The following is a 27290-nucleotide window of genomic DNA, read 5'->3' on the forward strand; positions in this document are numbered from 1 at the left end:
ACCCACAAGCTGCAGTCACTATTGGCCCTTATAAAACAATCAATGTGACAAAACAAATACAATTTCCTCCATTAGCTGATACAATTACTGAATGCCAACAGTTCTCCCATAATATTACAGTGGTATAATATCAGAGAGGAGGAAAAACAAAGGCTCTTTGAAAATTAGCATGGCATCAGACAGCACAGTGTGAGCCAGCAGAGGGCAGTGTGCTGACACTGGCAGCAGCAGAGGTCGGAGTGAGCTCCTGAGCAGATGCTCGTGACAATGGAGCAGGTGGAGCAGACAGGAGCTTGTTAAGGACAGGTAAGTACACACAAGTACCAGGCTGACACTTCACCTCACAGCTCTCTTTCAGTCCGGCACAGGCAAAGGTTTCCTAACACAACCTGAATGGGATGACTTCTTATGAAACTAGTCTTTCAGAACATCTGTCATGGAGGATAGACGGTCGCTTACCATGTTGTTGTCATATCACATTGGCCCATCCCTAGTTATGTGGTGTCACTGAGACATACAGACTGTCAATGACACTGTAACACCACATGACTCCTGTCCACAACACTGTAACACCACATGACTCCAATCAACAACACTGTAACACCACATGACTCCAATCAACAACACTGTAACACCACATGACCCCTGTCAACAACACTGTAACACCACATGACCCCTGTCAACAACACTGTAACACCACATGACTCCAATCAACAACACTGTAACACCACATGACCAATAACACTGTAACATGACTCAATCAACATGACAACATGACACACTGTAACACACATGACCCCTGTCCACAACACTGTAACACCACATGACTCCAATCAACAACACTGTAACACCACATGACCCCTGTCCACAACACTGTAACACCACATGACTCCAATCAACAACACTGTAACACCACATGACTCCAATCAACAACACTGTAACACCACATGACTCCAATCAACAACACTGTAACACCACATGACTCCAATCAACAACACTGTAACACCACATGACTTCAATCAACAACACTGTAACACCATATGACCCCTGTCAACAACACTGTAACGATGCTGTCACTCACCATGTCCACCAGGGCAACATACATGAATAACCCAGCGGTGAGGGCAAAGATCCACATGGACACGTTCTCCGCGTAGTGTCCAATCAGAATCCCCGTGGCCATGCCCAGGTACGCCATCATGGCCGACAGCACGTTGTACCAGATGGCCTGCTTCACCGTCATCCCCGCCTTCAGCAGCACCGCAAAGTCTCCTGGGAAGTGCAGGACATAATAATCAAGTCAGTCAAGCCAAACTTTCTATCAAGGCGAGACACGACAAGCAACATTTTACTTTCAGTTTTCATGTACTTTTATTTCAGTAAAAAACAAGTGAAGAAGGTGAGTAGTCAGTTTTGCTGCTGGTGGTTCTTACCGAGTTCATGTGGCAGCTCATGGCAGAACACAGCTACACTGGTGCTCAGGCCACTGGACAGGCCCTGTGTGAATGCAGCTCCTGCGCAGAAACACAGAGAGAATCAGACCGGCAACCTCACATTCTCATCAACAAGCACATCATTGGGTTATGTGCGTTATTTAATCATACAATGTGCATGTACAGGGTATCTCCAGGTTTGACTGCCCCAAATTTAAGACTTTTTTACGACCTTTTTAAGACCACTTAGATGAAAATTAAGACCAACACTGCACCCATTACGCGGGCGAAAAACACCAGATCCAATAATGACCATTAATCGCTGCTTTAAATAACAAATAAATACTTTAAAAATTATAAAATCTCATTCAGAACTCATTTATAGTAGTATGCATTGCTTGTAAAATGGCCAAAAAAATCATTTATAAACATTCTGACAAGGTAAAGTAAGGATTGGTATTGTTTGCACATACTCCAAATTTGACGTTCATTCATGTTACAGTGATTTCATTTTTTTGTTGTTGTTTGTTTTCCTCCCTCTGTTTAACATGGCACTGCAGCCCGGTTGAGTAAACAAAAAAATAGGGTAATGAAATTTAAGATGTTTGTGAAAAAAATAAGACTTGGACAACATAATTTAAGATTTTTTGAGCCCTTAATTTAGGAACATGAAATTTAAGACCTTTTTAAGACTTTTTAAGACCCCACGGCTGCCCTGACGTAATGTGACAAATTATTCTGTCCACATATCCACAGAGAACCAAAAGTCAGATTTGTCTTACCAATAGCCAGGCCATCGCTGAAGTTGTGCAGGCCGTCCCCCATCACCACCATCCAGGCGAGCGAGGCGATGCCGCCGCCCTCCTGCAGACGGCTCATCCCGTGGGAGTGTGAGTGGGAGTGGGGGTGGTGGTTCTGGGAGTGGTGGTGGTGCAGGATGTGGTGGTAGTCGTGGTGATGGTGATGTTTGTGGTCGGCCTGTCCCACCGTGTCGTGGAAGTGGGAGTGGCACTTGTTCTCACAGTCCTGCTCGGTGTAGCCCTGCGCCGAGAGGACCTGCACCGAGGGAGTGAGCATCACCTGCTCCTCCTCCGCCACGCCAGCAGGGACCGCCGCCTCCACCTCTGCGCAGACACATCAGGCACAGACCACAGACTGTATAAACAAGTGGACTGAGGGAGTATGACGTCACCAACAGCGTTCAGCTCCAGTCGAGTTCCATATTTATAATTCCAACTGCGAGCACCATGGCCCTGACACATCATAGGGCAGGCATGTCCAAATTATGGCCCCTAGACCAAATGGGGCCCTCAGACAATTTTTTCTTGGCCCACAGGCTTCCAGGTGAATTGGCCCAAATTACCTTGCATCAATTAAAAATTAACTTTTTACTGCAAGATTTTCAAAAATCTACCTTGATAAAACTAATATTTTAGTATTTAGTGTGTGGTTTTAAGGATCTTAGCATGAATAAAGACTGACGGCTCATTCTAACGTGATAAACATGCACATATTTCAATTTTTCACTGTATTGAGCAACAGTTTATGGCCTTCGATCAGCCCTCTGCTTCATCTATGTTTAGATATGTGGCCCTTGATGAAAAAAGTTTGGACACTGCTGTCATAGGGCTTTTATCATCCAGAAGAACACCTGGGTGAAATTGCATTGACACTCAAGTAGCATTCCAGTAACGTCATAGGACCTGTTCACACTGATCTAGCAAAGACTGGACTGAAGGTGGAGTCTGTCTGCCTCAGGAGAACTAGATTCAACATGTATTAGAGTGGGATGTTTCCTTCTGTACAGAGAAACTTCTAAATGTCTCAGTGCAGATTGGACATGGTGAACAAACTGAATAGTACGTTGGCATGTAATGTTTTCTATTCCACAGCGCAGAGCACCGTGTGAAAACCACCTAAGTGATCAGAATACTGCAGGTGTCTTCAGAGAGGAGAGCTCACCTTCATGGTTCTTGAGCAGGTCCTCCTTCAGCACGGCCTGCTCCTCTTTGTCCTGAAGCTCGGCCTTTTTCTGAGTCTGTTCACAAACAATAAACTCACTTTTAGTCGGGTTTAATGTGGCTTAATGTGATTTAATGTGTCGTCATGACCTTGTTCTTCTTGTCCTTGTACATCTTGCCAAGTGTGAGGAAGTGTTCGATGAGGAACATAAAGTAGACTCCTCCCAGAGCGGTCAGGCCCTTCCAAACCCCGTCCATGCTGTCGTCCCCGTGGTCCATGTGGTCCCCGTGGTCCCCGTGGTCTCCATGGTGAAATTCGTCTGAGTGGTGATGTCCCACTAAGGACTAAACAGAAGAAACGTTTTAGTTAAATAAAGCAGCACACGAGAACAGAGAAAAGCTCATAGTTTGTCTGTGTGCTGAGACCTGAATTCTGTTCAACTCTGAATATGAAATTATAAATCTCTAATTGAGTCTTCGTGAAGCATCGGAGGGAAGGCAGAATACTAATCATCAGAAGGTGAACTTTAAAATTAAACTTTAAAAACACAGAGGAGCACATTCTGGATTTGTTTTTGAAGAGGAAACGTTTGAGTAACAGTGAATCACTACATTATGAGTTAATTTATTTGATTTGTTTATTTGTTTTTCAACCCACTTCTATGTTTTGTCGGCCTCTGTAAGGCTCTGAGTGAGTGACAGCGGGATTTAAAAGGCCCATATTAGACTATTTTTTAATCCATGTTATAATGTGTTTTGTTTCCTTGCAGATTTAGGCAAATTAGGAGTTCTTAAACTAAAAGGTAAAAGCAGCTGTTGACTTGAAAACTCACAAGGTGGAATAAATCAGGATTACTCAAACCGTGTGTGAATGAAACAAAACACAACTCCAGGCTTGTTTTTGAGGAGGTACCCACATTATAACACGGCTTAAAGCTCACAAGAGTGTATTTTGTGTGATATAAGACGGTTGCTCACATGAGGGATGAGGTGCAGGAAGGCGTCTCCACTCAGCGTGCCCACAGCCAGGGCCACCAGGAAGCTGAGCAGGAAGTTGAAGAAGACCTTGTTCATGAGCGGGATGAGGACCACTCCCAGCAGAGACAGGAGGCTGATGATGGTGATGGAGGTGAAGCCCCCCGCCCACGCTGCACACACGGTACAGAGAAATATTAACTTCAAATTCAATCTTAGTCACTCTGAAAAAGGTCGATAGAAGCAGATTTCGTCTAATTGCACATTGGAAACAAAAAAAAACCCAACAGTTTCTTGAATTATCATAATACTTTTTATAGAGATCTGAAACTGACATCAGATCTTTGGACCAATTCTGAAAAAAAATTGCTGGATCGCATATCGGCTTCTAAATATCGGTTCAGTCGATATCCCGGTTGGACATAAATTTTAAAAATGCCCAGAAAGTCTCTTAATTTCTACAAGGTTGCTCTGTAGTTACTTGAAAGCTAAACAACACTGACATAACACATGTGGATCTGTTATGTTTTGTCTTTTATTTTTTGACTTACAGGAAATAAATCCTGTTTTCAGTCTTTGCTCTGGCGTTGGCTGATATCAAGAATCGTCAGATAGATAAAGCCATAGTATCGAAATCAGTATCGGAACTGAAAAAGCTAGATCTGTACATTCTTTTTTTTCCCCACTATTTTTTTTCCATGACTTTTTCATGACCTTAAGTGAATTTTCCATGACTTTACGGCACCTGCATGTGTAGAATTGATCAGACTTTTAGGGCTAAATATGAAATGTTAACCCTTTCCACTCACCTTATGGTTTGGTATTATAGTTTTTTAACATTCAGAATCCTGTCAGTGCGTTTATTGTCATCAAAAAAGGCGCATACGTTTGGAAATTATCATAATAGCCTAATGATAACTTAACAGAACACTGTAGCTGTGTGAAAGACATAATGTATGTTTCAGACTATAAGTTGCACTTTTTGTCATGGTTTGGGTGTTTCCTCCAACTTATATGTTAAAATTTTCACACTGACAGTTGCGAGAGGCTCTAGGCTTGTGTGCTCCTGTACCACTATCACTTCGCTCTACTGCACATGTTGGCTGCAGAAGAAAGAGAAAGACCCACTGTTGTCTGGGATCACATCTGTCGATCGCACCATTACTTCTGTATCACTGACTATTTAAATTTAAACAAACATAAAGACAACCGAAACCATCCTGTCGGGATTCAGAAAGGCCGGAATAATTGTAACTGGAACTGATGCTGAGTCTGACGACAGCGACACAGAAGAGGAAGCAGCGCTCTGTTTACCTCCGGAGGTCGACGAGTTGCTCAGAAGTGACACCGAGGATGAAGAATTGAACGGATTTAGTGATTTGGAGTGAGATGGAGAGTTTGTTAAACTTGTTCTGTTCTGTTGTTTATGTTATAGTTTATCTGAAGAACTGTTCATATGTGACGTTAACAGTCTGTTGTTCTCTCTTCTATTGTTATTACTAGAACTTGACTTTCAAGATGAAATGTCAGTTCCTGGTCTCCAAAAAGTCTGACTTGTTTTTTTCTTCTTCATTACACATTTTTGGGCTGGTGCAATTTATAGTCTGAAAAATACAGTACTAAAATTTCATGACTTTTCCAGGTCTGGACTTTTGACTTTTTCCAGGATTTCCATGACCGTGGAAACCCTCTATGTAACTCTTGGGGCGGGGACATTCACGTTGAGCAGGTGTACCTGTGACGACGTTCCTGCTCTCTATAGCAGGGGCGTCGCTGTGCTCCGTGTGGTTGTGGTTTCCATGGTGATGCCTGGATCCGGTGCCGTGGCGGATGCACGCCCCCCGGTCCAGCTGGTCCAGCAGAGAGGGACACAGCAGACTGAAGTCCCCCAGCGTCAGCCCTCCCTCTGCGCTCAACCCGTGAGACGACAGGAGGGTGGAGGCGTTCAGACACTGTGGGAAAAACACACATGTACAGAGATACATTATCATGTATTGGTGAACGTTTCACACTAAAGCCGACATCAGCACAACTCTATCTCTATACACAGAAACATACCCCTGTCCAAATGTTTTTGTCAAAAAGGTGCACACGTGTCGGATCAATAAATATTTACGTCCAGATGACAACGGAGCACTGAGTGAAAACGATGTAATACACATGCCACACCTGTATGTGGTACTGTTAACAATGATAATAATATTTAATAATGCAGATCTTATCGTTTTTTAAACTTTAAGCTAATTAAGTCTATTTTAGATGTATCCCAGAAATATAGCAGTTTTGTTTTTGCAAAAGGTAAACATAAGTTTTCGTTTTTAGCCATAAGATTTGGATGAGAATTATTAGAATAACTTGGTCTCAAAATCCAACAGTTTAATTACTCGTGTGTAATCTTTGTTATTGATCCGTGCGCGTAATCTGCGGTGTGTGTTGTTAGCATTAGCACTAACAGCGTGTCTCAGTTGTTGGGCGACAGGAGTGATTCCGTAGGCTACACCTGTCACATTTCAGCAACAGTCTTGTGGTCTGCAGAGGCTAGTTCGAGGGCTACAGCCTTGCCTTGCCTTCAGAGGACCCTGGTGATGACGGGTTCGCGACGTCATCGTTTTCCAAAAGCTGCGGTTTGCTTTTCCACACGACAACACAACGCCGGCGTTCTCAGATTTCTCCACCCTTTCTCAAAAAACACAATTTTCGCCACCACCCAAGACGCCGGCTCCGTGTGGACGAAAGGCAAAAAAACGAATAAAAACTTCACCAAACTTTTGACCAAAAAACTTTGTCGTGTGGACAGACCCTTAAACACATGTCCAGGGGCAAGATTGACCATAATCTAAATCAATAAATCAAGATGAATGGACACAGTTAGCAAATCAAAGGCTGCAATTTTTGAATCACCATAATTTTATCCACAAACACAATCTCCTGCCTTATTCTGCATAAAAACTGCAAACCCTCTAGTTTAGATCTCTTCTTAAATGTGATTCTTGTATTAGTTTGTCAGTTCATATTTCTTTTGGACATGAACTTTGAACATTAAAACATGACTCACGCATCTAATCTCTATCGCAACGCTTATCAGAAAATTCTATTCAACTATTTTTTTTTTTCTAAAATGGTTTAGCCCTTCGATTTATAAAGGACTACTTCAAATTCTGCACACGGGGGGAACAAATAAAGGGACAGAGACACACATTCTCCAACAAACGTCGCTTATACAGTGAATCATAAAGGACTACTGTACAACAACTCGCAACTCATGAATCAATGCAAACTATGGATCCGAGGAAGACAGTATTTTAACAGTTTCAAGCTGAATCAGACAAAGCCCCGCCCTTTGCCTGTTATTATAAAGAACAGACTCTCTCAGGAAAGACTACAATGAGAAAGCAAAGTAGTATGGCACCCAAGAAACACAAAGGGAGATACTTGGAAAAGCAAAACAAATACAGAGTCTAAGATTATAGTTTCAACCAAAAACAAATAAACTTACACTTGTGAAGCTTTATACTAATGCCAAAAATGAAGATCTCACTGTCAGTGGTGTGTATTTGCTTATTAAACAATGTGAACAGGGGGACTCAGTAGGTGGTCAAATATTTCACAGGTCTGTAACCCAGAATCCAGACCTGGAGCTACAGCAACACGTCATGTAGATAAAGCTGCAAACGCACGTAGCTTTAAATGTGTTACTTTCCATCAGAGTTGCTCCCTCTGCACCAGCCTGTTTATATTCTCATGTTGAAACACCAAACTTTTATATTGCTATGTATTCATTTATTCATTGTTGACTAAACAAACGTTGACCAGAAGTACAATGCACGTGCACTTTTCCCTTTGTTAAATCGTCCTTGTAAAGTTGCTGCTTGAGATTTTTTTATAGTACTGTATATTCCGGGCTATTGGGCGCGCTCTTAAGCCTCCAACCCCATCAAAAAATGACTTGCACGCCCCACAATCCAGAGCGCCCTATACACGAATCCACTCGGGTGTCCCAGTACAACTTCAGTAAACTACAAAGCCGCACCACCCGCAGAACACACAAACACACACGGAGCAGCAAAAAACACCCGCAGCCACACTCATCATTCCACACCGATGAGGAACGGAACGGAGGAACGAACCGAAAAAAGCCAGTGCAATGTGCCACTTCTAGACACGAACTGAACAACTGAGTCACTGCGAACACGCCGACAATCCAGCGGTCCCAGACAGCACCCTCCCTACACGCCACAACTGAACAAAGCCCAGAGTCACCGTGAACGAACAAACAAACAAAACCACTCACCCATCACACTGTTGTGTTTTGTTTAAAGTCCAGTGCGGTTTATTTGTGAAAAAGGTTTGAAAATAGACCATTCTATGACAGTGCGCCTTATAATCCAGAGTGACCTATAATGCGGAAAATACGGTAAGTATTTTATATTTATCCCCACACGACAATAAACTTTTCGTACTCTAGCATGAGTCATTCCCTGAACTCTTGAAGTTATTTTGAAAGATCAACAGAAGTTTATTGTGACACCACAAACTTATTTCTTGTCTTCCCCCTGCTTAAAAATCTGGAGTCACTCTGTTGACGCTGAAAATTGAGAACTCCAACCTAATCTGAGCATCGTGTAGCGTAATTTAAAAGCCAGTTGGAGGCACGTATGTCATCGCTGGCGTAGAGTGTTCGACTGATTAATAATAAAAGCGATTCCGGCACGTATGCTGCACTTCTGAGCTTGTGTGCTCTTATTGCTTTGGTGTAAAATGGGGTAAAAGAAAGAAGCAGTGACCTAAACTCTGGCGTAAACCATGGTGTAACCCTTGGCATAAACCCTGACTTAAACCCTGGCGTAAACCCTGGAATAAACCCTGGCCTACCTGTGAGCGGTCCAGCACGGGGTCCTCCTGCTCGCTGCCGCCCTCGTGTGGCTGGAGGGGGTTGCTCTGGCTGCGTGCGCTGGTGGGCTCCTCTCGTTTCACTCTGCGGACGCCAGAAGCTGTGGTGCTTTCGGGGACCTTGTTCTTCTCAATCTCGTCTTTCCCCATTTTTGTCCCTGCCTCATCGAGCAACTTCTGACTCGGCTTATCGGAACTTTGGTCCTGAGCTTCATTATTGTGCTCATGGTTATGGTCATGTTTGTGGTCGTTATGGTCGTGGTCGTCACGGCTGTGGTCAACATGGTCATGGTTGTGGTCGTCAAGGCTGTGGTCATGGTCGTCATGGCTGTGGTCGTCATGGTCATGGCTGTGGTCGTCATGGTCATGGCTGTGGGTCGTCATGGCTGTGGTCGTCATGGTCATGGTTGTGGTCGTCATGGTCATGGCTGTGGTCGTCATGGTTGTGGGCGTCATGGTCATGGTTGTGGTCGTCATGGTGACTGTCATTATGATCATGTTCGTCATGGCTGTGGTCGCCATGCTCGTGACCGTTGTGGCCGTGGCTGTCCGGCTGCTGGTTCTTGTCCTGTTTGTGGTCCGTGTGATTGTGACTGTGGTGATCGTGGTGGTGATGGTGGTGATGGTGTCTGTGGTTGCCGTGGTGATGGCGGCCCGGTTTCTCGTGGTGCTGAACTGTTACGTTTCGGATCCGGTCCAGACCGAGATTCTGCAGCAGACGCCTGAGTCCGGCCAGAGAGATGGAGCCATTCTCCCCGTACCTGCGACATTTGAGCACAGTGAGCACACGGACAAAGGCGCACTGATGAAACTCTGCAGTATAGACTCTAATCTGATCCATTTTTCAACACAATCTGACCAGAAAGAACTGACTTTGCTGGAACTACAACAGGCGAGATCATGTTTACTGTTAAACAAGTCCTTCTCAAATAACATTAGTCACTGTCATCTTTTGTCTTGAAAATCAAACACCTAAACAGAACCATCACAAGCTCCTAAAATGTGTTGTTTAAATTCATTTTGTATGTTTTCTTGACTTTTCAGAGTTGGATTTTAAACCTTTTTTGGCAGTGTTTCCTAATGTGTACACTGTGTCATCATGGTAACTGCTGAACATTCCACCATACAATTGTACAAACATGTAGAACACGCCCAGCATGATGTCAGTGCAAAGTATCAGTAGCTTTTCGACCGCAAGGCCCGAGTTTTTATATGTACAAATTAACCTCGGGTCCAATCTCATAGTAAAAGCCTGAGAGTATTGGGAGCAGACCTGTTGAAAAGAGCCTCCAGGTGCTGTCGGTGGCTCAGCTCGGCCTTGTGTTGGTCGCTCACCTGGACAGCGAAGGCATCGTCGTGGGGCCACAGTCCGAGCTGCTGGATGGGTCAGCCGGAGCACAGGCCACCAGGAGCACCAGGGCCCAGCAGCTACGCCACATGACCTGCACACCAGACAGAGAGGAAGAGGAGGAGGAGGAGGAGGAGAGGGAAAGAAGATCGGGAGGGACAGAAAAGGAGGAAGGGGATGAGTGGAATCTTATTATAATATTGTGATGGTGCTATGGCTCAAAAGGTCACGGTTATAGGTAGGGAGGAGGATGATTAGTCGACTAATTGTAATTGATGAATCGATTGAATTTCGTCGATTACGTTCATTAATAATCGTGTGTAGGTTACTGTGCGTAGTGTAGTGTAACGAGATGTCTGGAGGAGGTTGCGTCTGACAGTGCAAATACTGGAGTTGTGCCTCACTGCCCCACATCTCAGCTCTGGCACACCTCCATGGAGATCACTGTATCGCTCAATGAGTGCGTTTACATGCACATCAGTGTCCCGGGTATGATCGGGTTTTTTGAGTATCCCGATTTCGTCATGGTGCATGTTTACGCGGTATCCCGGTTACTGTAACATAAAGATCTGCACTAAACCTGCACATGTCTAATTTCAGAAAACATTAACCATCTTCAACGCGACACACACACAGAACAGACTCACCATCACCATCATCATCCCTCTGTCACAGAGAGAACACTCATATTCCACTGAGTCGTGTCCTTTAGTCCGACAGAATCTGAACCGCATCATCGCACAAGGAAAGAGCCGTTTTTAATCGCTTATAGTTTACGCAAATTCGCCATGCGGTTTTAAGTTTCGTTTCGGTAAAACGTCAACAAATGTGTCAAAGCTGCGTTAAACACAGTATAATGTGAAACAGGCTGATGTGGCTCTAGAGTGGTTCTGGTTTATATGTTGTAAAGTTGAGTTTATTTATGCAGATTAGTAATAGTAATAATAATGATGATACTTTTAATATAAAAAACTTTAAAGATTAATCGAAAATGTATCGTTAATTCTCACGCTGACCGATTGAACTTTTGAAGTGTAAAGTTTTGAGCGAGTGTTGGAGAGCTCTGCTACAGATTATGTGACCTTTGCAAAAGAAGCTTTGATTCGGTTCTGCCAGAGTATTTCTATCACACGCAGTTCTGACAGACAGCCAACAGATAACGCTGTTCTCTATAACAGACAGTGCTTTGAAACGGTGTCAGTCTGAGGAGAAGATTAAAAGTGGTTCATTTATTCGTGAGGTTTCAAACTCCCCATCAGCTAGAGTATATGTCAGGAGGATAAGTCGCTCGCTGCAAAAATAAATGTTTTTGTTGAATAAATGCAAAGCTGAAATCCAGTTGGTTTAAGCCTAAAAATGCCTCGCTCTGATCTGAATGGTCTCTATCTAAACCCCAGCATCTACAGCCAAACTTTCACATGAGGCCTGGTCTGTCCATATACTAAGAATGAGACAAACTTGTATGTGGCTAATATCTGCAGGTTAAGGCACAACACAGGTTCAGCTGTGATGGTAGAACATTTGTTAAAACTGTTGGAGTGCAGCCTACACACAGTTCCATGAAGAGGAGTGAGGAGCATGCGGTTTTGACAGCCTCCTCCACAACGCATGCCACAAACTCTGGTTCTGTCTCTTGAGGGTCGTCAAAAAATGTTGATACTCAGATACTAACTGATACTAAATTTGAATCAGACTATGTTGACATTTCAAAAGTTCATAAGTTTAAATATTAAGCACTTATGGGCCACACTGATGTTTTACTGTGTGATGTACGTCAGAAGCTCCTGTTAGACTTTTAAAATGATCATTGTTTCTAAATCTTAAAACTAAAACTAAGCCTTTTGCTTAGTATCAAAATTGTGTTTGAATTTGAAATGTGCAAAACTTTAGGGGGCAGAATTGCAACTTGGATGTGTAGAGCTTGTTCAAAATTGTCCTTTTGGTGCCAGTGTTTGGGGGGTAACAGATTACATGTACCGGCGTTACGTAATCAGAGTACAAATTATGAGTAACTGTATTCAGTTACAGTTACTGTTTCAGTGAGTGGTAATTGGATTACAGTTACTTTGTTGAAATAAATGGATTACACGGCGGTATTTTCCAGTTTTGGGCTAAACCAGAACTAAAACCAGGACTAAAACCAGAACTAAACCAGGAGAAAAAACATGTCTATACCAGGACTAAACCAGGTCTAAACCAGCACTAAACTAGGACTAAAACCAGGTCTAAACCAAGACTAAACTAGGTCTACAGTCTGACCTATCAGCAGGGTGGACATAATTTAAGGCAGCAGTGATCTCATATAAAAATCATGTCTCTATCAATAATATTTTTAATCTGGTTAAGTAAAGAATGGACTTTTTATTTTCTTTTAACAGACAAAACATCTTATGTTCAGATCCTCATCTTTGCTTCTCTACAGCAACCAAAAGTCTGTTCATGGAGACTTGGGCTCAGCCAATTTGAAGAGAACAGACATGGATTTTCAGGATGTGGTTGGTACATTCATGTAGTTTTAAAAAGCATGACAATATCAAGTAATCCAATACATTTTAAAAAGTAACCTTCCCAACATTGTCCAATCTCTAAAAACTAAAGAAGTTATTATGGTGTTAATGAGAGTCCGTCCCTGCACATTCAACAGCTTTTCCTTCTATAATATAAACAACTGAGTCACTGCGAACACGAAGACAATCCAGCGGTCCCGGACAGCACCCTCCCCACACGCCACAACTGAACAAAGCCCAGAGTCACTGTGAACGCCACAAACAAAGTCCCACTGACCCATCCAACTGTTGTGTTTCGTTTAAAGTCCGGTGCGGTTTATTTGTGAAAAAAGTTCGAAAATAGACCATTCAATGACAGTGCGTCTTACATTTTCCGGGCTATTAGGAGCTCTGGATTATATTTGTTCTTTTGTTCTGGCTGGGTTACAGCAGTACCAGAGCTTCAACTGGAGATGGCGACAACATTTGAACAAGTTTACCTTTGTCTGAAATTCTTATGTTTAATTTGTAGGTGTAAAAGTTAGTCCTTTAGACAGCACAGACACTTGGGCAGATGGGGATGCCAGATACATTTATCGTTCATTCTCGTTCTGCTCCTGTCTAGTTAGTTGTCTTATTTTTCTTTGTTCAGTTAACATAATCATTACTAATCATATTACAATGATTTAACACAAACATTATGCGTAGCTCTAAAACTATTATACCTGTACTGACTTGTGTTTTCTTCTGCTCCTTGGTCTTGCGTCTAGGCGCCTCCGAGTCCGCTTGTCTCTTTTTGGTCTTGAGTCTAAAAAAGTACTTAATAGCTGGTCTTCTACTTCGGAGCACTCATCCTCCCTGGATACTTTTTGTGTGTGGATTACTCTTATAGCTTGTCTTGTCAACATTTGTCCTCCATAGGTACACCATAGTTTATGTGTTTTGGGTACTGGTTATTGCATCATAGGTTCAGACACTTTGCTGAGTGAAGATCAAACACAAACACATGATGCTAAAAAACTTTTTCTAGGCCTGAAAAAGCTTCTGGAAAAAAACTGAAGTTACACCTACCGTATTTTATGGGCTATTAGGCGCTCTGGATTATAAGACGCACTGTCATTAAATGGTCTATTAAAACGAAACACAACAGTGTGATGGGTCAGTGGTTTTGTTTGTTTGTGGCGTTCACGGTGACTCTGGGCTTTGTTCAGTTGTGGCGTGTAGGGAGGGTGCTGTCTGGGACCAACGGATTGTCGGCGTTTTCGCAGTGACTCAGTTGTTCAGTCGTGTCTAGAAGCGGCACATTGCACTCGCTTTTTCAGTTCTTTCCTCCGTTCCGTTCCTCGTCGGCGTGGAGTGATGAGTGTGTCTGTGGGTGTGTTTTGCTGTCTGCTCCGTGTGTGTTTGTGTGTTCTGCGGGTGGTGCGGCTTTGTAGTTTACTGAAGTCGTGCTGGGACACCTGAGTGGATTCGTGTATAGGGCGCTCTGGATTAAGGGGCGCGCAGTTGTTTTTTTGATGGGGTTAGAGGCTTAAGAGTGCATTTAATAGCCCGGAAAATACGGTACATATAGAACAAATATTTTGACTAGGGGTGTCACACATACATAGACATAGATACACAGATCCAGCCCTCCAAGATATTTAACCTGGCCCTAGGCTGATTTTCTACTAAACTATTTAAATTATATTTTCTGTTAAAATATTGGTAATTTTCTGTGGTGTTTATCACAGCAGCGTCTCCAGTGTCTCTGTACGTGGCCCCTCCCACCAGAGCAGCACAAATGAAGACTTGTCTCTTTCCAAACGCTCTTAAAGGACGATCGTTTTGACTGTTGACCTTGACACCCTCATCGGCAAAATGTCAAAAATGAGAAAAATGGACGCCGAGTGCAGGATTTGCCAAGAAAAATTGAATTATTCCTATTTTGCAAGTTAATGTTAAAACTTTGTGTTGAAATTGAATTTATCTTAAAGTTTCAGGTTGTTCATAATATTTTGTAAAAGAAAGAGTTCATCAATTAAAAAAGATTTCTGTAATAGATTTGCATTTTTCTGCACAAATATTTGAACTTATTTCTATTTTTTGGGGTATATATGCCATGAGTTTTCTGATCCGGCCCCTTTGGGATCAAAGTAGGTTGGATACGGCCCCTGGACCAAAATGAGTTGGACACCCCTGATTTAGACAATAAGACTAAACCACAAACAAGAAGTGTCCTCGCTGTTGCCGAGCAGTGAGGATGAGCATTCCGGAGTAGAAGGCCAGCTCTAAAGTACTTATTCAGACTCAAGACCAAAAAGAGACAACCGGACTCAGAGGGTGACAGACATCTCAAGTTTGCCCTGATGAAGCCGAAGAGCCGAAACGTGGTGGTGTCATTTTAACTTTATCTGCTGTAGTTCTTCCATGACTTCACATGTGTAAAAAGACATATGTTGACTTCATAATTAGTTGTAGGAGATGTCCTCAGTAACATATTTTGAAGGGTGATATATTGATGAGGAAAATAAAGACAAAAAACAAGAATATTTAAACTATTTTAACAGTACAATATTAGGCCTATCATGTTCATTACGATATCAACTTATTGTTTAATATATAGAAGCGTTAAAAAGATTGTTTGGGAGCTCTGTGTACTTTTTCTTTGCAAAAGTGCAAAGATTTTACCCATTTTTATGTAATACGATAAGATCTGAGCTGTAAAAGGTAGAAAAATTGCTATGGATAATTATTACCAGGTCATTCTGCCATTTATTTGCTGCAGCTCAGGCCTTTAAATGACACTGTATTTAAAATGGTTTGGGATCATCTTGCTTTGTGTCATCAGAGGCATAAAGTAGTTTTAGTATTAACATTACCGTATTTTCTGCACTATAAGGCGCACTTTAAAGCCTCTAATTTAATCAAAAACGGATTTATAATCCAGAGCACCTTATATATGAATTTATTTGTGTGTCTTAGTACGACTTTAGTAAACTACAAAGCCGCTCCACTTGCAGCATTACGGCTCCTGTAGTCAGGAGCATCAGGAGTAATACATTTAATATCAAAATGCACCTGTCAAGAGACACGCTGACAACGCCCACTTTAACCTCAAGGCTGTTATAAAGTTAAAGTGCGAGCTGCGTGGGAGCACCGAGACAGGGAGACAGCGCAGAGCGACTTGCGCCACGATCTCTCAACGGATCATGGACGCCCGGGCTAAGGATCAGTATCAACTGTGGTCCGAGTTTTCACCAAGACCGGAATCATCACTGAACTCCAGGGAACAGTAACCACACTGACTCAGATAATGATGAGAGGGATGTGGGCGTGCTGGACGTCGTAATCGAGTTACTGTGAATATTCTAGCAATTTAGCGTCTCAGACAGGATTTTTTTACACATTACAATTGAACAAAGTTGAGAGTTATTGTGAAAGTGTTAAATAAAGTTTGACTGACTTATCTAACTGTTGTGTTTCGTTTAATGCACCTTATAGTCCGGTGCAGTTTATATGTGGAAAAAAGTTTGAAAATAGACCGTTCAATGACAGTGCACCTTATAGTGTGAAAAATACGGTAAATGTGTTATCATGACAGGCCTATACAATAAAGTTAAATAAACATTAGCTGCAAAACATAAACTGCAGAATGAAATACTTGGGTATTTATAATTAGTTGGATATATCTAGAATGAGTCATACTTGTTACAGTTATTTCTTCAATCCTCTTCACCAGAAATCTAAATCACTGTACAGAAAAAGAACAAAAACTCCCTCACTAAGTACAAAAAAATTTACCCGTGACAAATACTGACTCCAAAAACGACAGTCCGATAGTCACTATAGTAATTATTTTCACAGGATTTATTTATTAATGATCACACAATAATACCAACTAAAACAAAACTAGGGTGAGCTAACAATAACTGAAATATCGTGATATCGTATCGTTAAAGTTCTCACAATAATATCATGGACCAACACAATATATCAAATCACAAGTCTCTTTGCTTAAATTAAGAGTTATGGTGCAGCAACAGCTAAAAAATGACAGAACTACATTGACCATGATCCTTTGCTCCAGTTCAGTGCAGACTACAAGAAGAAATAACAGTTCTAAGCACTTTAAAGGAAAAAGCAGCATATTAACAGTTTTGTTTGAGCCATTTTAAACTCATCTGGACCTTGGTCATTTCTCTGTGATTAGTCTGTAGATAAAATTACTTCTCACATTAGCTTATAAATAATTACAAAAGAGCAGATCCAATAAAACAGCCAAAAGTCCCATCACAGATAATATTCCCAACAACTGTACAAGAAATCACCCTAAAGTAACGTAACATTTCATTCTGTCTTCCCATGACTTCTTGAATAAAGCTGCGATGTTATATTTTATTACTTCTCTATTTAATTCTGATTTGTACATTTACATTTATATGTGGTCCTGAAGAAGAGAACTGACTAAACCAGGACTAAACCAGGACTAAACCAGGAATAAACCAGGAATAAAACCAGGACTAAACCAAGTCTAAACCAGGTCTAAAACCAGGACTAAACCAGGACTAAAACCAGGACTAAACCAAGTCTAAACCAGGACTAAACCAAGTCTAAAACCAGGACTAAACCAGGTCTAAATCAGGACTAAACCAAGTCTAAACCAGAACTAAACCAGGACTAAAACCAGGTCTAAACCAGGACTAAACCAGGTCTAAATCAGGACTAAACCAAGTCTAAACCAGAACTAAACCAGGACTAAACCAAGTCTAAACCAGGTCTAAACCAAGTCTAAACCAGGACTAAACCAGGTCTAAACCAAGTCTAAACCAGGACTAAACCAAGTCTAAACCAGGACTAAACCAAGACTAAAACCAGGTCTAAACCAAGTCTAAACCAGGACTAAACCAGGTCTAAACCAAGTCTAAACCAGGTCTAAACCAGGACTAAACCAGGTCTAACCAGGACTAAACCAAGACTAAAACCAGGTCTAAACCAGGACTAAACCAAGTCTAAATCAGGTCTAAACCAGGACTAAAACCAGGTCTAAACCAGGACTAAACCAGGTCTAAACCAGGACTAAACCAAGTCTAAACCAGGTCTAAACCAGGACTAAACCAAGTCTAAACCAGGTCTAAACCAGGACTAAACCAGGTCTAAACCAGGACTAAACCAAGTCTAAACCCAGGTCTAAACCAGTCTAAACCAGGACTAAAACCAAGTCTAAATCAGGTCTAAACCAGGTCTAAACCAAGTCTAAACCAGGACTAAACCAGGTCTAAACCAGGACTAAACCAAGTCTAAACCAGGTCTAAACCAGGACTAAACCAAGTCTAAATCAGGTCTAAACCAGGACTAAAACCAGGTCTAAACCAAGTCTAAACCAGGACTAAACCAAGTCTAAACCAGGACTAAACCAAGTCTAAACCAGGACTAAACCAAGTCTAAACCAGGACTAAACCCAGGTCTAAACCAGGGCCAATTTGAAGAGAACAAACAAGAATTTTCAGGATGTGGTTGCTACATTCATGTAGTTTAAAAAAACATGACAATATCAAATAATCCAAAGTATTCAGATTACAATACTCACTTTAAGTAAATTAACAAATTACGTTACAAACTACATATTGGGGTATGTAATCTGTAATCTGTAGGGGAATACACTTTAAAAGTAACCTTCCCAACACTGTCTGAAATCCTGCAATTGCTATTCCAATCTCTTAAAACTAAAGTTATTATGGTGTTAATGAGAGTCCGTCCCTGCGCATTCAACAGCTTTTCCCTTCTATAAATGTAGATGCTCATCCTAACAATAATTGGAAAAAGAAAGAAAGAAAAATCTGTGATCAAATGTCATGCAAATGTACAAACTTTAATGAATAAGACTGTGACGTGAGAACCAAACATGGGACCAGCTCCACCGCTTTAAATCGCCCAAATATCACTTCCTGATTAGTTTGTGGTCACTGTCAACAAAATAAAGCACTGCAGTCATCCCTCCACAGTGTTTACGCATAGTTTAAATCCAGACATGATCATTCTGTGCCCGCTTTTAGCCACGCTCAGTGAAACGCAGCTTAACACGCGAGTTTGATCCATCTATGGAGTTAGCCTGTTAGCTTCTGGGTTAGCATGTAGCCGCGTGTGGCTGCGGGCGCTAACAGAGGCACAAGCCGAAGCGAGCTGAGGCCGGGGCCCAGTCGCATGAGGCGGCCGCGACCGTCCCAGCGCGTCCGTGAGCCCGTGGCAGTGTTCGGAAATCGCGAAAAGCCCGTCGTTCCGCAGCGTCCGCCCCGCGCCGACGGCCCCGCGGCGGAGGTAAACAGAGGCACGTTGTTCTGTGCGCTCGGCTCTAAACTAAACGCGCTCCCCCAATGCAGTGCCGTGTGCAGTGCAGCGCTTGGGCCGTGTGCACGCAGCCTTTTGAGGAAACCCGGGAACGGCGCGAGGCGAGCGGACATACCGCACGACGGCGCGACGAACGGCGCACGGCGGGGTTTGGGGCACTCACGGGGGGTTGGAGCGCTCGGTGTGGCTTCGTCGCAGATCCCCGGGGTCGTCTTGGAATGTGGCCGTGCCCCGTGGTGTGAGGAATCAGCCCGGATTTGGTCCGCTTTGGTCCGCTTTGGTTTAGTAGTGCTTCCAGCCAGGGGCGTTCACGTGCTGTCGGAAATGTGACGTGCGAGTTGAGAAGAGGAGGGAAAGTACAGGATTACATTTTAGACTAAACTAAAGACCACACTGTCATCAAGTCACTCCTTTCTATAAATATTCTCAATGTACAATGTTTTTGGTTTTTTTCTAGAACAGTACAAAGTTCACCTTACTTAACTATATTGACCCACAAGGGAAGTTATTTGGACACAGTAGCTCACACATCACAATATAATGCAATAACAAAGAGTAAAAAATACAAATTCTAAATTAGTAGCAAAAAGATCACAAGAGACAGGTGTCAATCAAGTAAAAAAAAAAAAAGAAAAGGAAACAAATGAACCAGAACAATAACAATATAGGGCCACCTATGATGGCATATATATATATATATATATATATATATATATATATAATATATAATATATATATATATACATACACATACATACATACATCCATTTTCGTCCGCTTATCCGGGGCCGGGTCGCGGGGACAGCAGCCTAAGCAGGGACTCCCAGATTTCCTTCACCCCAGACACGTCCTCCAGCTCCTCCGGGGGGACCCCGAGGCGTTCCCAGGCCAGCCGAGAGACATAGTCCCTCCAGCGTGTCCTGGGTCTTCCCCGGGGCCTCCTACCGGTGGGACATGCCCGGAACACCTCCCGAGGGAGGCGCCCAGGAGGCATCCAGAACAGATGCCCGAGCCACCTCAACTGGCTCCTCTCGACGTGGAGGAGCAGCGGCTCTACTCCGAGCTCCTCCCGTGTGACTGAGCTCCTCACCCTATCTCTAAGGGAGCGCCCAGCCACCCTGCGGAGGAAACTCATTTCAAGCGCTTGTATCCGCGATCTTGTCTTTTCGGTCACTACCCAGAGCTCATGACCATAGGTGAGAGTAGGAACGAAGACTGACCGGTAAATCGAGAGCTTCGCCTTTCGGCTCAGCTCCCTCTTCACCACAACGGTCTGATACAGCGACCGCATCACTGCCAAAGCTGCCTGTCAATCTCACGTTCCGTCCTCCCCTCACTCGTGAACAAGACCCTGAGATACTTGAACTCCTCCACTTGAGGCAAAGACTCCCCACCCACCCGGAGAGGGCAAGCCACCTTTTTCCGGTCGAAAACCATGGCCTCAGACTTAGAAGAGCTGATCTTCATCCCAGCCGCTTCACACTCGGCATGTTTTATATACATATATATATATATATATATATATATATATATATATATATATATATATATATATATATATATATATATATATATATGTATATGTATATGTATGTATGTATGTATGTATGTCATTGGAAAGTGCTCACTTCCAGTAACGCACGTGCAGGTCCCTTCGTGCACGATGTCAAGTAGGTCCTACGTTTTGGGGTGAACAACAATTAGGCTGCTGTCGTGGCCATGGGTAGGGAGTATTATCTGCCCCTCTATATAGTCTGGTGCAGTGGGTGAGCCGAAGGATCCATGATGGAGAGCAGTTTGTCCAGTGTCCTGTTCCTCACTGTGACAAATGTCTCCAGCTCACAGCTGATCGCGATCCTTTAAATCAGACATATCAGACTCAGGCCCGGGTGCAATGTTTAAGCAAAACATTCATTTTAATAAGAAAAGGTTTAACATTACATATCTCAAAAGAAGAGAAAACGTGCAGATGTTGTTGAAATTTTTCAATAAATATTTAGGCCCACGGCTTAGTCCCAGTTAATTTTGGCCTCTGTGAATTTGAGTTTGACACCCCTGGTTTAAATAATCCAAAGAGAAACAATGAGGAAAAACACTGAAATATGAACAAATCTGTTATGAATAACACACTAATGAACATTTCAGAACATTTGTTTTTAGCAGACTGTCAGTTTTAATGCAGAACAAGACAGGAGATTTTGTTTGGAATTCTGATGGGCCTAAAAAATGTGCATTCAAACTGTTCAAACAGTTGTGATACTGATGGGACTTTATGTGCTCTGAATCTTTTGGTACCATTCATTTCAAAGATGGGCTCTTTTAATGTTTATTTAAATGACTCATGAACTCATTTTATCTACAAACTCATTACAGAAAAATGACCAAGGCTCAGATGTGTTTAAAATGTGGGAGAGTTGGAATGATACATATTCTAAATGAAATGTTGCACTCCAAGAAGAAAGATTTGGTTCTTTTAAAGATTTTGATCTGGCTTCAGCCGTTCAAGTTAAGGAAGCATGGCAAAAGAGACGACTTGTTCACAAATATCACATCACTAGATTTCAGATTTCACGTGAAACGAAAAAGGTCAACTTTGATTTACAAATAAAATCACATTTCTCTCCCCTCAGATGAACAAAGTCTTATTGATTCCCATGTTTTTCAGTCCCCTGTGATATTTTTCTTTCCTTTATTTTTACAGATGGACCATGCGTGTCTCTGATTGGCTAATCCACCTGTCAGTCACGGCGATTAGAAAATTGAAATTCAGATCCCAGGTAAATGGACCTTTTTCACACAAATTGCCGGATGTATGGTAAATGTCACTTACAGTTAATGCTTTTCTGTGGCAAAATATCTGTGGAAATGTCTCACGTATTTTCCACCAGCTTCATAAATCTGCCCCATCACCAAATCTTCATCCAGCAAAGTCGAAAAAGGATAAACAGGAAGAATTTATCCACAACTATCAAGGTAAGAAAGACGAAAACGGAAAGGGGAACAACGACGACGCATTAGTGAAACTACTGAGCAAAACTAACGATATGGTCATGAATAAAACACACAAGTAATAAGTAATTCATTAAAAACTAACTTGTTACTTGATGTTCACAGACTGCACAAATCTCTCTGTCTGTGCCGGAGTTTCCCAAACTTTTTTTCTGGGGACCCATATTTTTAAAGTCACAAACCTTCGCGACCCGAGTCAATTATGACATTATTCGTAAATCACAAAATACAGATAGATTGAACATTAATTAGGATATTTTATTGTCGACTGAGTGATCGTGTCTCTCTGAACAATTAGTATTACTCAAGTTTTAAACCATGAAAAACAGTCCCTGAAGCAGCAATAAAAGGATCCATAAGTCGCCTATTTGGACTTTAAATGTAGCCTGTTTCTTTTTCTTTTCAACATTTAACTGAACCAGCAATATTGGAACAAAATAGTCACTCACTCTCTCATGTGTCAGAACTGTATATATTGTAGACGTACATGCAGATCGTGACAAGCCTGATTCATCAGCCGGTTTCACTTTGTGGAAACCGTCTGACCTCACAGCGGTAAAATTCGTTCGCTCGATGGTAGGCGGGTACTTTTTCAATTTAACCAATCGCTGCTATTTGGTCGTGACATATGTAATGCGCCGCTAACTGGGCTGACTGGTATATTAAAGGGACAGTTCGGAATTTTGGACATAGGACCTCGTTTCCTAGTGAGCCAGAGTGTCGGAGACGTGCGGAGACACTTTTTTAAATATTCCATCCAGTCCAGTCTTACCCACTCCACAAAACACCCGAAACAAATCTATATTATTACACCAGACTGTCCATGTGAATGTCTGTGTTGATAGAATAATTTTAGAAGTAAAACCGATCTTGCATTTGAAGGATTTATGAGCAGCAGCAGTGAGTTGTACTTCTTGATAAAAGCTCGGCAGCGGCGGACTGATATATGAGAAAATAGTCCCTCCACATGCGACGATTCATGCGATGCAAAGGTAGTTTTATTTCCAACATTATTGTATCAACACAGACATTTACATTGACAGTCTGGTGTAATTATTGAAGAATACTATCTCTCAGGCTTAAGAACTGCATAGGTGTTCGCTCGGATAGTGATTTTCGCCTTGGAGTGCTGGTCAGGACACAGGAGACAGGATGCAGTTGGTAAATTTAGGAGGTTTTAATGAAGCTCAGGCATCATCATAGAACATTATTGGTTGTGTGGCCTATAAAGAAAAAGAATACACCAATTAAGTTACTGTATTACAGTGATAAAGTAAAAGATGTACTGCTAAACATATAACAAACATAAATAGTAAACATGGACAGACTAAATAAGAACAGAATAAAGACATATATAACTACAATGAACATACATGGCATGACACACGAAAAATAACATTAGCATATAAGCTTATAAACTTAACCAAACAAGTATTACAGGAACATGAACTACACACCCTGACATGAGTAAAACAATAACAAAGGACTTATTATTATAAAACGTCCACACAGCCCCGAATGCCATAAACTTACGTTTTGTCAACAATGCACAACTTGAGCTGACGGTAGATTGCCTGCACACCCGAGCCGCGTGAACTAATTAAGACAGTGGTGCCGTGCGCTCTGAACTAAAGCATGCGCAGTGTTGGGAAGGTGACTTTTAAAGTGTATTCCCCTACAGATTACAGATTACATACCCCAAAATGTAGTTTGTAACATAATCCATTAAATTACTTAAAGTGAGGAACGTAATCTGAATACTTTGGATTACTTGATATTGTCGTGCTTTTTAAAACTACATGAATGTAGCGACCACATCCTGAAAATTCATGTTTGTTCTTTTCAAATTGTTTGTTGAGTCCAAGTCTCCATGAACAGGCGTTTGTTTACTGTAGAGAAGCAAAGACGAGGAAATCTTAATATAAGATGTTTTATCTGCTAAAAGAAAATAAAAAGCCCAGTCTTTACTTAACCATATTAAAAATATTATTGATATAAAAATGATTTATCTATATAAGATCACTGCTGCCTTAAATTATGTCCACCTACTGTTAGGTGTCATATTGTTAAAACCTGGTTTAGTCCTGGTTTAGTCCTGGTTTTAGTCCTGGTTTAGTTCTGGTTTTAGTCCTAGTTTAGTCCTGGTTTAGTCCTGGTTTTAGTCCTGGTTTAGTTCTGGTTTTGGTTTAGTTAGTCCTGGTTTTAGTCCTGGTTTAGTCTGGTTTTAGTCCTGGTTTAGTTCTGGTTTAGTCCTGGTTTAGTCCTGGTTTAGTCCTGGTTTTAGTCCTGGTTTAGTCTGGTTTAGTCCTGGTTTTAGTCCTGGTTTAGTTCTGGTTTAGTCCTGGTTTAGTCCTGGTTTTAGTCCTGGTTTAGTTCTGGTTATAGTCCTGGTTTAGTCCTGGTTTTAGTCCTGGTTTAGTTCTGGTTTAGTCCTGGTTTTAGTCCTGGATTTAGTCCTGGTTTAGTCCTAGTTTAGTCCTGGTTTTAGTCCTGGTTTAGTCCTGGTTTTAGTCCTGGTTTAAGCCTGCTTTAGTCCTGGTTTTAGTCCTGCTTTAGTCCTGGTTTAGTCCTGGTTTTAGTGCTAGTTTAGTCCTGGTTTATTTTTAGTTTAGTCCTGGTTTTAGTCCTAGTTTAGTCCTGGTTTTAGTCCTGGTTTAGTCCTGGTTTTAGTCCTGCTTTAGTCCTGGTTTTAGTCCTGCTTTAGTCCTGGTTTTAGTCCTAGTTTAGTCCTGGTTTATTTCTGGTTTAGTCCTGGTTTTAGTCCTAGTTTAGTCCCGGTTTTAATCCTAGTTTAGTCCTGGTTTAGTTCTGGTTTTAGTCCTAGTTTAGTCCTGGTTTTAGTCCTAGTTTAGTCCTGGTTTTAGTCCTAGCCCTTACAAACCTACTGCCTTTCTAACCCTAACAATCGATTTTCTTCTTGTTGTCTTTCTCCTTCTTGTTTTGTGGAGTGGGTAAGACTGTTTTTAGTGGCAGGTAAACTGTGACCATTGACATGCACTAGTCTAGCACCAGTGACCTCTGCAAATACAACGACTGGATGGAATATTTTTAAAAAGTGTCTCCACACGTCTCCAACACTCTGGACCACTAGGAAATGAGTTCGTATGTCTAAAATTCTGAACTGTCCCTTTAAGCTTTTCCCAAATCCCGTAGGAAGAAGGGTAATAACGTCTTAACCCTTGAAAAAATTCACCAAACATTCTCTTTGTTCCGGCTTTAAATCCTCGATCTCGGGAATCGTTGCCAACACAAAATACTACGGAAGCCGAGAGGGGTCACAACAAACACAAACAAAACGTGACAACACAGCAAAAAGCCACAACACACCAAAAAAAGCCACAACGGAAATGACCGCGGGACTCTATTTTAATACAAATGCCGCAACAAATACAAACGCCACAACACAAACGCAAATGCAGCAACACATTAAAAAGCCACAACACATCAAAAAGCCACAGCGGGAAGTGACCGCGGGACTCTATTTTCCGACGGACCGATCAAGCGGCAAGTGAAGAAGAACTACAACATGAAAAGTAAAGGAACGGAGAAGTTGGAAACGTAAGTAAAAGTAATTTATTGTTTTATCATTATTCGTTTCACGTTGTAGTTCTTCTTCTTCACTTGCCGCTTGATCGGTCCGTCAGAAAATAGAGTCCCGCGGTCACTTCTGTTGTGGCTTTTTTTGGTGTGTTGTGGCTTTTTGTGGTGTTGTCGCATTTGTATTTTTTGCGGCGTTTGCATTTAAATAGAGTCCCGCGGTCATTTCCGTTGTGGCTTTTTTTGGTTTGTTGTGGCTTTTTGTTGTGTTGTCGCATTTGTATTTTTTGCGGCGTTTGCGTTCGTTGTGACCCCTCTCGGCTTCCGTAGAATACAGTATATGGCTCTTCGCTGATTGGCTGGTGCCCGGACTCGCGCTTCTGCGAACTGTCTAGAGTATTTTTAATTAGAATTCTAGAATAACTCTAAGTGAACAAGTTACTTCTGTTTTATTCATTCCCATCATGTTAGTTTTGCTCAGGAGTTCACTAGTGCATCGTCGTTGTTTGCCCAGACCCACCCATGATTTTCCATAGCTGCAAATGTTACACCTGTTTGTTAATTCCTAAGGAAAACAAGTTAATCGCATAACCTAACACACACGCATCAGCTTTGGCGGGGCAACTTTGCTTTTGAGGAACGGCGAGAGGTTCGGCAACACCAAAGGACCTCTCACACCTACACCGTGGATCGCAATACTGGTCTGATACCATTGAGGGTTTTTTGTTTTGTTTGTTTTGTTTTGATATTAAAGCTCTATCATGTACTTTTAAGACAGTGAAAGGCCATACCAAAGACTTTTAAATTGATCTGATAAAATGCCTGTATTGCAATGTTAATCAGATTTTTTTTCAAACTTTATTAGTAAAGTGCACCCATGTAGGTTTCTAGCCAAAAAATAGATGTTTTTATCATTATTTGGATGTTTTTGTTGCACTGAAAAAGAGAGAAAAGAAAACCAAGAGCGTCCTATTATACAGTATATGGCATAAAATGCATCTATCCCCATGAAGAATGTTCCGGAGTATGGTTTTCAATCAGTCAATCAATCAAACTTTATTTCTATAGCACTTTCCAACGACCGAAGCCGACCAAAGTGCTGTACAACATTAAAACAGGATAAAAAAAAAGCAATAAACATCATACAACAAAGCAACAAATTACACCATTAAAATAAAGAAAATGTCACAGGGCCACGTAGGTTTTAAGATTGGTTTTGAACAGAGACAGATCATGAATGGACCGTAACTCAATCAGCAGAGAGTTCCAGAGTTTTGGCCGGGGCAGGGGGACCTCCAGCAGATGTTGCCCAGCAGATCGTAGA

General features: G+C 41.9%; 1 protein-coding gene across 1 annotated transcript in view; it reads right to left on the reverse strand.

Annotated features, from left to right (window-relative positions):
* slc39a6 (solute carrier family 39 member 6) overlaps positions 1-19758 on the reverse strand; it is a 28806-nt gene extending 9048 nt beyond the window's left edge. Inside the window, exons 1-10 of the mRNA XM_055151459.1 lie at positions 19584-19758; positions 10533-10701; positions 9242-10020; positions 6105-6321; positions 4373-4542; positions 3545-3739; positions 3396-3471; positions 2216-2557; positions 1434-1514; positions 1082-1272 (exon numbers count right to left, since the gene is read on the reverse strand). Of these exons, the coding sequence (XP_055007434.1) occupies positions 1082-1272; positions 1434-1514; positions 2216-2557; positions 3396-3471; positions 3545-3739; positions 4373-4542; positions 6105-6321; positions 9242-9781 (1812 nt within the window). The 5' untranslated portion in view covers positions 9782-10020; positions 10533-10701; positions 19584-19758. The remainder of the gene's footprint in view (positions 1-1081; positions 1273-1433; positions 1515-2215; positions 2558-3395; positions 3472-3544; positions 3740-4372; positions 4543-6104; positions 6322-9241; positions 10021-10532; positions 10702-19583) is intronic.
* Positions 19759-27290: the final 7532 nt, after the last annotated feature.

The sequence above is a fragment of the Boleophthalmus pectinirostris genome, unplaced genomic scaffold (assembly GCF_026225935.1).
Source record: "Boleophthalmus pectinirostris isolate CB_2022bp ecotype Guang Dong unplaced genomic scaffold, ASM2622593v1 HiC_scaffold_16, whole genome shotgun sequence".
Classification (NCBI taxonomy): domain Eukaryota; kingdom Metazoa; phylum Chordata; class Actinopteri; order Gobiiformes; family Gobiidae; genus Boleophthalmus; species Boleophthalmus pectinirostris.